This window comes from Mytilus californianus, unplaced genomic scaffold (assembly GCF_021869535.1).
Source record: "Mytilus californianus isolate M0D057914Y unplaced genomic scaffold, xbMytCali1.0.p SCAF_4, whole genome shotgun sequence".
In the NCBI taxonomy this organism is placed as follows: Eukaryota; Metazoa; Mollusca; class Bivalvia; order Mytilida; family Mytilidae; genus Mytilus; species Mytilus californianus.
In genome coordinates this window covers 78536415-78549960 of record NW_026262690.1, presented here as the reverse complement: position 1 = coordinate 78549960, position 13546 = coordinate 78536415, and the positions used below count along the sequence as shown (strand labels likewise).

Genomic DNA, 13546 nt, shown 5'->3' with positions numbered 1-13546 from the left:
CTTCCAAAAAAAACCCAGTTTTTGGGTAGCCCCATATATTACAAAGGCTGATATTGCTTTCTTTCAGTCATTTAATTCGCCTGAATTTTATCAGAATAAGCCTAGACATGTTACAGAAGTAACATCTGTAAAATGATAATGACCTTAACTTCTCTGAAACCAGGAAACAATATGGGAAAAAACTAGATCTGCATATGTCATATATCAGACAGACATATAATTCTCTCAACATATCCACATAAAAAAAATCCAAAAACTTCATCTGACTACTAGAGAATGAGAATGAGGTCAAACTCATACAGCAAGACAGATAGATATAAACTTATCACAACCAATCCACTTACCATATTGTGTATCACTTCTAAGGAACAAACCTAGTCCAAAAAGTTAACATCCTGACTACAAGAACATGAGAATGAGGTCAAACTCATACAGCAAGACAGATAGATATAAACTTATCACAACCAATCCACATACCTTATTTTGTATCACTTCTAAGGAACAAACATAGTTCAAATAAATGTAGAATGTGTCAATGGTATGGACGGACAGACGGACAAGGCTAAAACTAAATGCCCCCTTCCCCAGCGGTGGGGGCATAAAAAATTAACCTCCTGACTACAAGAGCTTGAAAATGAGGTTAAACTCATTTAGCAAGTCAGATAAATATAAACTCATCACAAACAATCTACAAACCATATTGTATGTCACAACTAAGGAACAAACGTAGTCCAAAAAAGTTAACCTCCTGACTACAAGAGCATGAAAATGAGGTCAAACTGGTAGAGCAAGTCAGATAGATATAAACTAATCCATATACATTATTGTGTATGACTTCTAAGGAACAAACATAGTCCAAATAAATGAAGAATGTATCAATGGGACGGATAGACGTAGTAGAATGGTAAAACTTAATGCCCCCTCTGCCAATGTGGGGGCATAAAAAGTTAACCTCTTGACTACAAGAGCTTGAAAATGAGGTAAAACTCATTTAGCAAGTCAGATAGATATAAACTCATCACAAACAATCCACATGCCATGTTGTATGTCATAACTAAGGAAAAAACTTAGGATGAGTAATAGGATAACTATGCTTGATATGTGGGATCCTTGTCAGACATGGTTCACTGTACTTGACCTCCATACATGGATCAGTGATCAAGGTTAAAATTTTATGGTCAAGGGCACATCTCAGTTACCATTAGCAATACTGTGAATTAATTAGTATTCGTGGGATACCAATTTTCATTGATTTCATGGGTAAAGGTAAACCACGAATTTAAATGTTTAACGAAGTACAAACTTTCTATAGGCTTGTACGAAGACTTTGGCAACACCACAAAATCAATTATCCACAAAAATATAGGTTTCCCTGAATACATGAAAATTGATACCAACGAAAATAAATGAATCCACGGTAAATCAAATTTGGTGTATGGTATGATTGTAAAGAGTGCATGTCCATTTGGCAGTGTTCATCTGACCTTGACCTCATTTACATGGATCAAAGTTTATGTGATACTTATAGCAATACCTTTATCTTGCAGACTTTCAACATAAAAATATTCATCATCAGTAAAGCAAGTGAGACATTTCAGTGAGCACACTCTTCTATTAAACTATACATGTTTGTTCATTGTTGAAGACCATACGTTGACCTATAGCTGTTAACTTCTATGTCACTTGGTCTCTGTTTGAGAGTTGTCTCATTGGCAGTCATACCACATCTTCTTATTTTTCTATGTAAAAGTGACTTAATATGACTGATAATCATTTCACTCTTTTTGCATGAAATTATAGTGTATTTTACAATTACGATTCTGAACTTGGAACTTGAATAAAAGAGGGACACTGGCAGGCATGTGTATTGTGTTGTAAATAAAAGCATATGTTTGATTTTTGAAAAATTCTTAAAATCTAAATTATTTATAGTCTTTGCTGAAAAGTTATAAAATAATGAATTAAATCTTCTGAACTTGATCAATATATTCTCCTGTCAGGTGTAGACACAGGTAAAAGTGATTAAATAGCAGTTACCTGACATCACCAAGGACATTATAACAATAACTTTAAAGGTCCTGTGAATGAATACAAAACTGTGTGGCAGTTTTATTACAACAACGAATCAAGATTTAGTACTGTACATTGAAAAAATTTGCAAATGTTTTTATTATTGCAAAAAATGTGATTGGATAGGTTTGCAAAAATACAAACTTGCATTTTAATATTGACAGCATTATTTACATGCATCATTTCCAGTTTTGGAAAAAACAAATATTGTTTCAGTCATATGTATTTTCAAATCAGATATGACTGGCTAGTATGACTTGAATCTTGATTAAATTTCAAAATGTTCATTTGAGTGAAATAAGGAATTTTATTTCAGTCATTTGTATTTCAAATCATTCATGACTGGTTACTGTAAATTCAGAAATTATTGTGAGGTTTTTATCATTGCGAATAATGCGACTGGGTGAGTATCACAATAATAAGAATTCGCATTCTGATATCTGATGCATATATTTGTATGCAGCTTTTCCTGAATTCGCAATAATTAATTTTGCATTTATGTCCATTCTTTAAAAATCGCAATAAATGCACACAATAATTTCTGTATTTACAGTAATTAGACCAGTTCTTGACCCTTGGAGAAGACTGACAGGTTAACATCTTTGTAAGTTATCTACCTTTGCAAGGGGTTAGTCAGGGTAAATGGAGAGTCAGAAAAGCATCAGAATTGAAGCAAGAGAGGGGAGTTGGAAGAAAGGAAGAGAGTTGAGAAATAGATAGGAGTCAGGAGAAAGGTGGAAATCGAATATATCAATAGTTTGTCCCCTCATTAATTTTGTTTAAGATTTGTAAATGTCTGCACAAAGATTCATGAAAATCTGATGAAGCATGTAGGAGGAATTTTGTTTACAAAGTGATTTCTTCATATTTTCTCAGATCAGCAAACAATATTCTGGAAACACTCAATGGAGAAAAAAAACCTTTGTGCTGCAAATTTGAAACATCATATTCTATTACTGTTAAAAGTTTGGTTTAAATTGGACCAAAGACTCAAAAATAAGATAAAACAGACAGATTTCATTACCCTTCCCACACACTTTGTTTGCAGGGGATAATAAAACTGTAACTAGACCTGTAAATACCCATTATACATTTATCTAGTATTGGTCAGCACACAATTTGCATGCACTGCAAAAACCAAAATAAATGAAGACAACTACAATTTTGGTATTCCAAGAACAGTAATACCAGTGAAAGTAGATCAAACATAAATAAACTAATGCACTACATGAAAAGTGATAAATATTCACAGGTAGTATTGCAGGATAAAATACTGGACGGAAGTAAAATTGAATACCAAAGCTTCTTTGGCAGCATCATATTATTAAGACAGAGTGAATTACACAGCCTGATTGTTTACCTACTCATTCTATAACCTTTCAAAGTAAGTTCGAACGTAACAACATCAAGTTCATTGATTGATTAATGTTTTAGATGGTGCAACAATGCAAAAAGGCTATATTGCAGCTATCACAACATCAAATCATTTCTTTTTTATTATCAAAACGTCTGTATGAAACCTAAATGTCTTGGCCATCAAGATAAGTTGAAAAGTTCATCACAACTTCAAGCATATAAAAATATGGTTCTAAATCAGCTCATTAGATTGTTTTCACTCTTTCCAAGTACAGTGCTGCTGTTTCTATGTTTATAACCTGCAATTATACTTATATTTATATATGTGCGAATATTCACTAACCTCTGTATAAGTTGGCATGGCAGTTTTATCTCTTCTGTCAAACAGACATTCTACCATCTCAAACATACCAACAGTCACATCCACAGTCATTGTATGATGTGTTGGAATTGTCTTCTCTGTACAGTCAACTGTCAAAGGTTTACCAAGTAACCTAAATAAAATTATACTATCAGTTAACAGGCATTTTGATTGGACTCTGGTGGATAGTTGTCTGATTTGCAATCATACCACCTTGTTTTTATATTGTAGAAACACTAATTTGATGGTATCTTAATTTGTTTTCATTTTTCAGTGTGCCTACTTACCAACAATTCTACTATGCCCTATAAAAATAATCAATTTTTTTTATAAACTGACTTGTTTTCTAGAGTTCCCCAAAACCTGCCAGCAAGATTCAATATCACAATATATTAAACATATTGGCTGGCAAACAAAAAAGTGTCCACTTTAAGAAAACTAAACCAGGTATTTTGTTTACTGGATTCCTAAATATCCCCTTTATTTTCTACAGAGGTAATATTTTATATGTAAAGTAAGCTTAATTTACCATCCATCAAACACAAAAATTGATTAAAAAGAAACTACTAAAAATGTCACCTTATTCTTATTTTCAGCTAATGTAATAAAGATTTCAGTTGACATTTTTTTTAATCAACAACTGTTTCAATAAAAATTCTTGGCAGACATATCAAAACTTCTGGCTAATCCAGCTATTATAACTGTTACAGAAAAAAATTATGACCTTATGCATAATAAGCCATCCACATCATACGATTTATGTGACTGTTATCTTTCAATTATTTGGTAGTAAAAAAAAAATGCAATCCCCTTTTCAACTCATACATAAGTCCCATTATTTGAAATGTATTAGCAGAATGGACTTTTTGCAACTGATTTTTATAGTTTGTTCTTATGTTGTACTGTCCCAGGTTAGGGGGAGAGTTGAGCGCTCACAAACATGTTTAACCCTGCCAAATTCTTTATTTGCCTGTCCAAAGTTAGGAGCCTGTAGTTCAGTGGTTGTCGTTGGTTCATGTCTGTCATATTTGTTTTTCGTAAATTGTTTTGTTATGAATTAGGCCGTTAGTTTTCTCAATTTAATTGTTTCATATTTTTCATGTCGGGGCCTTTTATAGCCGACCATACAGTATGGGTTTTTCTCATTGTTGAAGGCCGTACAGTTGCCTATAATTGCTTACATCCACTTCATTTGAACTTTGATGGATAGCTGTCTCATTGGCAATCATACCACATCTCCGTATTTTTATATTGTACTATCAAAATAATGTTGTCAGACATTTTTTTCATTCAAGGGAAATAACTCAAATCAGATTGTTATGGTATATTAATTCAACCATACGGATGGAAGGACTGATTGCCGGAAAGACAGAAAGACGGATGGTCAAAGATAACACTTAATGCCCCAGTCGTCTACGGCAGGGCCATAAAATTATGTTCTCTTCAAGTTATGTACGACAATGACTGCGCTGTTTGATTTTCCAAGACGAGGCTAAATGATGAATTAATTACCTGATATGATCATACTTCAGTACTTCCACAAAACTCTTTCTCAAACTTTTCATGTCTCCCCTAGCAGCTGTTGCAATAGTAAACACTCTTTGGAAGTAAGACGTAGACAGATCTTTAATGTTATTTTCTTGTGTTCGCGTCTGGCCATGCTCTACTTTAGAGCAAGGATTGTCATGCAAAAGTGCTACAGAGAAGAATGCTAGTCTCAGTCTATAATGGGAAAACTCTGCTGACGGATCATCTAAAATTTTCTTCATTGGATCTAAAAAAGATGTAGACATTGAATTTAATGGTAACCTGTAAAATCCTACCTGTACAGACATCATTATCAGTTAACTCTTTACAAAGGAGTAAGATTATCTATTTCATCACATTAAATATTGCAGTGTCTTTGAAGTAAAATTCTATTAAATGACAGATGAGGATAAAAAATAGAAGTTAGAAGGCACACAAAATAGGGGTTTATAGGCATTTGAGAACTTGAGGTGAATAATATGACTATATTGCTGATTGAATCATAAGTATCTGAAACTAATCAGAAGTCAATTTTTTTCACAAATACCTTTAAAACTACAGTCGTAAATGCATCAGATATTTGTCAAATCCATTAATCTCACCATGAACTAGCGTAATCATAATAGCAATAGGTATATTTTTTTGTAAATAGGGTACGTATTGGACAGGCTTGTGATTACTGTAGATGAATTTAGACCACTAGGCTACTATGGCCCCAAATTACTATAGAAACCATACATTTGTTAACCAATTTACTTGTAAATAGTTTGTTCAATTTGAATTCATCAAGAAAAAGCATGTTTCAGAATTTATCTTTCATGCATTATTTATTTGCAAGGCATATTACTGTAAACCAAATAATTTTTGCGAGCAATTTAAAAAAATAACACGAAAATATAAATAATCGCGAAAAATGAGTAAATTACCCTTGGGCTTCCTGTTTTCTGTTCCACCAGATTTAACAGCTGAAAATATATTTCATAAAATATCAACATGAAATCATATTCATAAAATTGAAATTAAAGTAGCCTTTTTTCAAATAATGAATTTGACTAAAATGTATTTTTTTTCAAAGTCTGTATTGTCAGTCTAAATAAAATGCTTCGCTGAGCGCAGCCTGATACGACCGCAGTGGTCCAACCCTGAACAGTTGGGTCAAATTTGGATACAATATTCAAGCTTGATACAGTCTGAATTTTGATTGTGATCAAATTTTTGACATAATAAAGGTTTCTGACACAAAATAAATGTGGTCAAAGATCTTACAAATCTATTGCCCAATACTGCGCAATTGAAGATTTCTTCTTTAAACTTTCAAAAATTTGAAATTTGAAAATTTTTGAAAAAAAATATGAATTCCTTACAAAAATTGGAAAAAAAATCCCACCCCCCCAAAAAAAAAACTTTTGGAAACCCCCCTTGGAGCAATTACCCCAAGACTCAATCCCATCCTTCCCTCTGTAGTATGGAACCTTGTAGTACAATTTCAGGGAGATCCATACACTTAAACACAAGTTATTGTCTGGAAACTAGAAAAATGCTTGTTTTTTGCCCTTTTTTGGCCCCTAATTCCTACAAGTTTGGGGCAATTATCCCCAAACTCAATCCCAGCCTTCCCTTTGTGATATGGAACCTTGTGGTACAATGTCAGAGAGATCCATACACTTACACACAAGTTATTGTCCGGAAAATAAAAAAATTGTTGTTTTTGGCCCTTAATTCCTAAACTGTTGGCCCCATAACCCCTTTAGATGAATCCCAACCTTCTACTTGTGGTATTAAACATTGTGGTACAATTTCAGAGCAATCAAAATACATTCACTTAAACTAAAGATATTGTCCGGAAACCAATGTGTCTTCGGACGACAAAGCAGACGACGCAGATGACGTAGGCGACGCAGACGACGACATCATACCATTATACAATCCCAAAAATTTTTTTGCTGTCGTATAAAAAATCTCAGTTTGTAACATAAAACAAACTTCAAACCTAACTGCTCTAATGGTAAGAAATTTTACCCATTTGCTCTCAGAAAAAGATAACATAAGAAAGGTTACTGTTTGGTTTTTTTCCCCTTCAAAATAAATTAAGGCTTACTGTGAGTATCGCTGTGTGTTTCTTTATTCTACATTGGCTAGAGGTATAGGGGGAGGGTTGAGATCTCACAAAACATGTTTAACCCCACCGCATTTCGCGCCTGTCCCAAGTCCGGAGCCTCTGGCCTTTGTTAGTCTTGTATGTATTTTAATTTTAGTTCATTTATATGTTTTGGAGTTTAGTATGACGTCCATTTTCACTGAACTAGTACACATTTTTATTTAGGGGCCAGCTGGGGACCACCTCCGGGTGCAGGATTTTCTCGCTGCGTTGAAGACCCATTGGTGGCCTTCCAATCGGCTGTTATCTGCTCTTTGGCCGGGTTGTTGTCTCTTTGACATATTCCCCATTTCCATTCTCAATTTTATATTGTATACACTGCCATTGTTCAATAATAATACTTTCTTGAAAACAGAAGATATAAAAGACTTTAAAAACTGAAATAAGTCTTTACATCATATGAAGATTGTGAATATTTATTATATTTACCATAATGCATTTCCAAAGTAAAATGTATCTTTCATTAGGTTATTTAATCTAATTTTAGCTAGTGTGAAAAACTAGAGGCTCTCAAGAGCCTGTGTCGCTCACCTGACTCTACTTTGGTTTTAGAAATCATGTAAAGATAGATAAAAATCATAACATATACCCAAATAATGATTGAGGCCAAATTTTGATTAATATTGGTCCCGTTATTTAATAAAATATCCTGGTGGCCATCTTGAACAGTAAATCGGCAACAAAGTAGCAACACTTGGTCAGCACTTCATAAGGAACATTCATGCCATGTTTGGTTTCATTCCATTCATTGGTACTCTAAAAGAAGACATTTGTATGTATTTCCCATAGGGTCCTATGTTATACTAAGCCCCCCCCCCCCCTAAGCGGCCATCTTGGATGATGGATCGACTGCAAAGTAACAACACTTGGTCAGCAACTCATAAGGAACATTCATGCCATGTTTGGTTCATTTCCATTCAGTGGTTCTCTAAAAGAAGACAATTGTATGTATTTCCCATAGGGTCCTATGTTAAACTAAGTCCCCGCTGCAAAGTAACAACACTTGGTCAACATCTCATAAGGAACATTCATGCCATGTTTGGTTCCATTCCATTTATTGGTTCTCTAAAAGAAGACATTTTTATGTATTTCCCAAAGGGTCCTATGTAAAACTAAGTCCCCCGCTGGAGGCCATCTTGGATGATGGATCGGCAACAAAGTAACAACACTTGGTCAGAACCTCATAAGGAATATTCATGCCATGTTTGGTTTCATTCCATTCAGTGGTTCTCTAAAAGAAGACATTTGTATGCATTTCCCATAGGGTCCTATGTTAAACTAAGTCCCCCACTGGCGGCCATCTTGGATGATAGACCGACTGCAAAGTAACAACACTTGGTCAGCATCTCATAAGGAACATTCATGCCATGTTTGGTTCCATTCCATTCAGTGGTTCTCTAAAAGAAGACATTTTTATGTATTTCCCATAGGGTCCTATGTTTAACTAAGTCCCCTGCTAGCGGCCATCTTGGATGATGGATCGGCTACAAAGTAACAACACTTGGTCAGCACCTCATAAGGAACATTCATGCCATGTATGGTTTCATTCCATTTAGTGGTTCTCTAAAAGAAGACATTTGTATATATTTCCCATAGGGTCCTATGTTAAACTAAGTTCCCCGATGGCGGCCATCTTGGATGATGGATCTACTACAAAGTAACAACACTTGGTCAGCACCTCATAAGGAACATTCATGCCATGTTTGGTTCCATTCCATTCAGTGGTTCTCTAAAAGAAGACATTTTTATGTATTTCCCATAGGGTCCTATGTTTAACTAAGTCCCCTGCTAGCGGCCATCTTGGATGATGGATCGGCTACAAAGTAACAACACTTGGTCAGCACCTCATAAGGAACATTCATGCCATGTTTGGTTTCATTCCATTTACTGGTTCTCTAAAAGAAGACATTTGTATATATTTCCCATAGGGTCCTATGTTAAACTAAGTTCCTCGATGGCGGCCATCTTGGATGATGGATCTGCTACAAAGTAACAACACATGGTCAGCACCTCATAAGGAACATTCATGCCATGTTTGGTTTTATTCCATTCAGTGGTTCTCTAAAAGAAGTCATTTGTATGCATTTCCCATAGGGTCCTATGTTAAACTAAGTCCCCCGCTGGCGGCCATCTTGGATGATGGATCGGCTACAAAGTAACAACACTTGGTCAGCACCTCATAAGGAACATTCATGCCATGTTTGGTTTCATTCCATTCAGTGGTTCTCTAAAAGAAGTCATTTGTATGCATTTCCCATAGGGTCCTATGTTAAACTAAGTCCCCTGCTGGCGGCCATCTTGGATGATGGATCGGCTACAAAGTAACAACACTTGGTCAGCACCTCATAAGGAACATTCATGCCATGTTTGGTTTCATTCCATTCAGTGGTTCTCTAAAAGAAGACATTTGTATGCATTTCCCATAGGGTCCTATGTTAAACTAAGTTCCCCGATGGCGGCCATCTTGGATGAAGGATCAGCTACAAAGTAACAACACATGGTCAGCACCTCATAAGGAACATTCATGCCATGTTTGGTTTTATTCCATTCAGTGGTTCTCTAAAAGAAGTCATTTGTATGCATTTCCCATAGGGTCCTATGTTAAACTAAGTCCCCCACTGGCGGCCATCTTGGATGATGGATCGGCTACAAAGTAACAACACTTGGTCAGCACCTCATAAGGAACATTCATGCCATGTTTGGTTTCATTCCATTCAGTGGTTCTCTAAAAGAAGTCATTTGTATGCATTTCCCATAGGGTCCTATGTTAAACTAAGTCCCCCGCTGGCGGCCATCTTGGATGATGGATCGGCTACAAAGTAACAACACTTGGTCAGCACCTCATAAGGAACATTCATGCCATGTTTGGTTTCATTCCATTCAGTGGTTCTCTAGAAGAAGTTCAAAATGTAAAAAGTTAACGCCGACGACGGACGACGCCGGACGACGGACGACGGACGCCAAGTGATGAGAAAAGCTCACTTGGCCCTTCGGGCCAGGTGAGCTAAAAAATGAAAACAACAAGATACAAACCCCATGCGTCCAAGGCGCTTTTCTGGATTTACCCCCATCAGGAACACTCAAAACCGAATATTTGAAAGCCAAGGATGTATAACAAGAGGCTCTAAAGAGCCTGAATCGCTCACCTGTCTTTCAGAGGAGAAGATTTTTAAATGTTAGCAAACTTGATGAACAAATTGTGTAAAATTGTCTTTAAAGGGCAATAACTCCTTAAGGGGTCAATTGACAATTATGGTCATATTAACTTTTTTGTAGATCTTACTTTGCTGAACATTATTGCTGCTTACAGTTTATATATATCTATAATAATATTTAAAATAATAACAAAAAACTGCAAAATTTTGTTAAAACTACCAATTCGGTGGCAGCAACCCAACAATGGGTTGTTCGATTCGTCTGCAAATTTCAGGGCCGATAGATCTTGACCAATTAAACAATTTTACCCCATGTCACATTTGCTCTAAAAGATTTAGTTTTTGAGATATAAGCCAATAAAATGCTTCGCTGGGCGCAGCTTGATACGACCGCAGAGGTCAAACCCTGAACAGTTGGGGCAAGTATGGACACAACATTCAAGCTTGATACAGCTCTGAATTTGGATTGTGATTAAATATTTGACACAGCATAGGTTTCTGACACAGAAAGAATGTGGTCTAAGAACTTCAATTTTTTTAATTTACCTATTATGGTCCAATGTCCAAAATCAAAATACATGGTTAGATTCAGCATATCAAAGAACCCCATATATGTAATTTTTGTTGAAATCAAACAAAGTTTAATTTTGGACCCCAACTTGGACAAACTTGAAAACTGGTCCCATAATCAAAAATCTAAACACATTTTTAGATTCAGCATATCAAAGTACCCCAAGAATTCAATTTTTGTTAAAATCAAACTAAGTTTAATTTTGGACCCTTTGGACCTTAATGTAGACCAATTTAAAAAACGGGACCCAAAATTAAAAATCTACAATCACGGTTAGATTTGGCATATCAAAGAACCCCAATAATTCAATTTTTGATGAAATCAAACAAAGTTTAATTTTGGACCCTTTTGACCTCAATATGAACCAATTTGATAGCGGGCCCACAAATAAAAAATCTAAATACATGGTAAGATTCAGCATATCAAAGAACCCCATATATTCAATTTTTGTTGAAATCAAACAAAGTTTAATTTTGGACCCCAACTTGGACCAACTTGAAAACTGGGCCCATAATCAAAAATCTAAACACATGTTTAGATTCAGCATATCAAAGAACCCAAAGAATTCAATTTTTGTTAAAATCAAACTAAGTTTAATTTTGGACCCTTTGGACCTTAATGTAGACCAATTTAAAAAACGGGACCCAAAATTAAAAATCTAAATACACGGTTAGATTTGGCATATCAAAGAACCCCAATAATTAAATTTTTGATGAAATCAAACAAAGTTTAATTTTGGACCCTTTTGACCTCAATATGAACCAATTTGATAGCGGGCCCACAAATAAAAAATCTAAATACATGGTAAGATTCAGCATATCAAAGAACCCCATATATTCAATTTTTGTTGAAATCAAACAAAGTTTAATTTTGGACCCCAACTTGGACCAACTTGAAAACTGGGCCCATAATCAAAAATCTAAACACATGTTTAGATTCAGCATATCAAAGAACCCAAAGAATTCAATTTTTGTTAAAATCAAACTAAGTTTAATTTTGGACCCTTTGGACCTTAATGTAGACCAATTTAAAAAACGGGACCCAAAATTAAAAATCTAAATACACGGTTAGATTTGGCATATCAAAGAACCCCAATAATTAAATTTTTGATGAAATCAAACAAAGTTTAATTTTGGACCCTTTTGACCTCAATATGAACCAATTTGATAGCGGGCCCACAAATAAAAAATCTAAATACATGGTAAGATTCAGCATATCAAAGAACCCCATATATTCAATTTTTGTTGAAATCAAACAAAGTTTAATTTTGGACCCCAATTTGGACCAACTTGAAAACTGGGCCAAAAATCTAAAATCTAAATACATGGTTAGATTCAGCATATCAAAGAACCCCATATATTCAATTTTTGTTGAAATCAAACAAAGTTTAATTTTGGACCCCAACTTGGACCATCTTGAAAACTGGGCCCATAATCAAAAATCTAAACACATGTTTAGATTCAGCATGTCAAAGAACCCCAAGAATCCAATTTTTGTTAAAATCAAACTAAGTTTAATTTTGGACCTTTTGGACCTTAATGTAGACCAATTTAAAAAACTGGACCCAAAATTAAAAATCTGTATACACGGTTAGATTTGGCATATCAAAGAACCCCAATAATTCAATTTTTGATGAAATCAAACAAAGTTTAATTTTGGACCCTTTTGACCTCAATATGAACCAATTTGATAGAGGGGTCCACAAATAAAAAATCTAAATACATGGTTGGATTCAGCATATCAAAGAACCCCATATATTCAATTTTTGTTGAAATCAAACAAAGTTTAATTTTGGACCCCAATTTGGACCAACTTGAAAACTGGGCCAAAAATCAAAAATCTAAATACATGTTTAGATTCAGCATATCAAAGAACCCCATATATTCAATTTTTGTTAAAATCAAACAAAGTTTAATTTTGGACCCTTTGGACCTTAATGTAGACCAATTTGAAAACTGGACCAAAAATAAAAAATCTAAATACACGGTTAGAATTGGCATAACAAATAAATAAATGTGGTCAAAGATTTTACAAATCTAATGCGCCATACTGGTCTTCCTTTATAAATATGCATTTCTTTAAACATAATTTAAAAGCAGTGTAAGGGAAGTAACCAAAACGTTGTATTTGGATTACCTCCCTTACACTGTTTTAAATTATCTTAATTGTTCATTAACCATTACTTTATACATAATTTAAAAGCAGTGTTAGGGAGATAATTTCAATGATGTATTTGATTTATCTCCCTTACACTGCTTTAAATTATGTTTTGTACTAAAGTATTGTCCATTCATGAGGACAACCTTGTTTTTCCCCCTTTTTTGCCCCTAATTCTTAAACGGTTTGAG

The 13546-nt window shown here is 34.6% G+C and overlaps 1 protein-coding gene across 1 annotated transcript in view; it reads right to left on the bottom strand.

Annotated features, from left to right (window-relative positions):
• The window catches only part of LOC127738562 (autophagy-related protein 2 homolog B-like), a 115620-nt gene that overhangs the window by 73903 nt on the left and 28171 nt on the right, over positions 1 to 13546 (bottom strand). Inside the window, exons 10-12 of the mRNA XM_052249850.1 lie at positions 6241 to 6279; positions 5300 to 5561; positions 3770 to 3920 (exon numbers count right to left, since the gene is read on the bottom strand). Of these exons, the coding sequence (XP_052105810.1) occupies positions 3770 to 3920; positions 5300 to 5561; positions 6241 to 6279 (452 nt within the window). The remainder of the gene's footprint in view (positions 1 to 3769; positions 3921 to 5299; positions 5562 to 6240; positions 6280 to 13546) is intronic.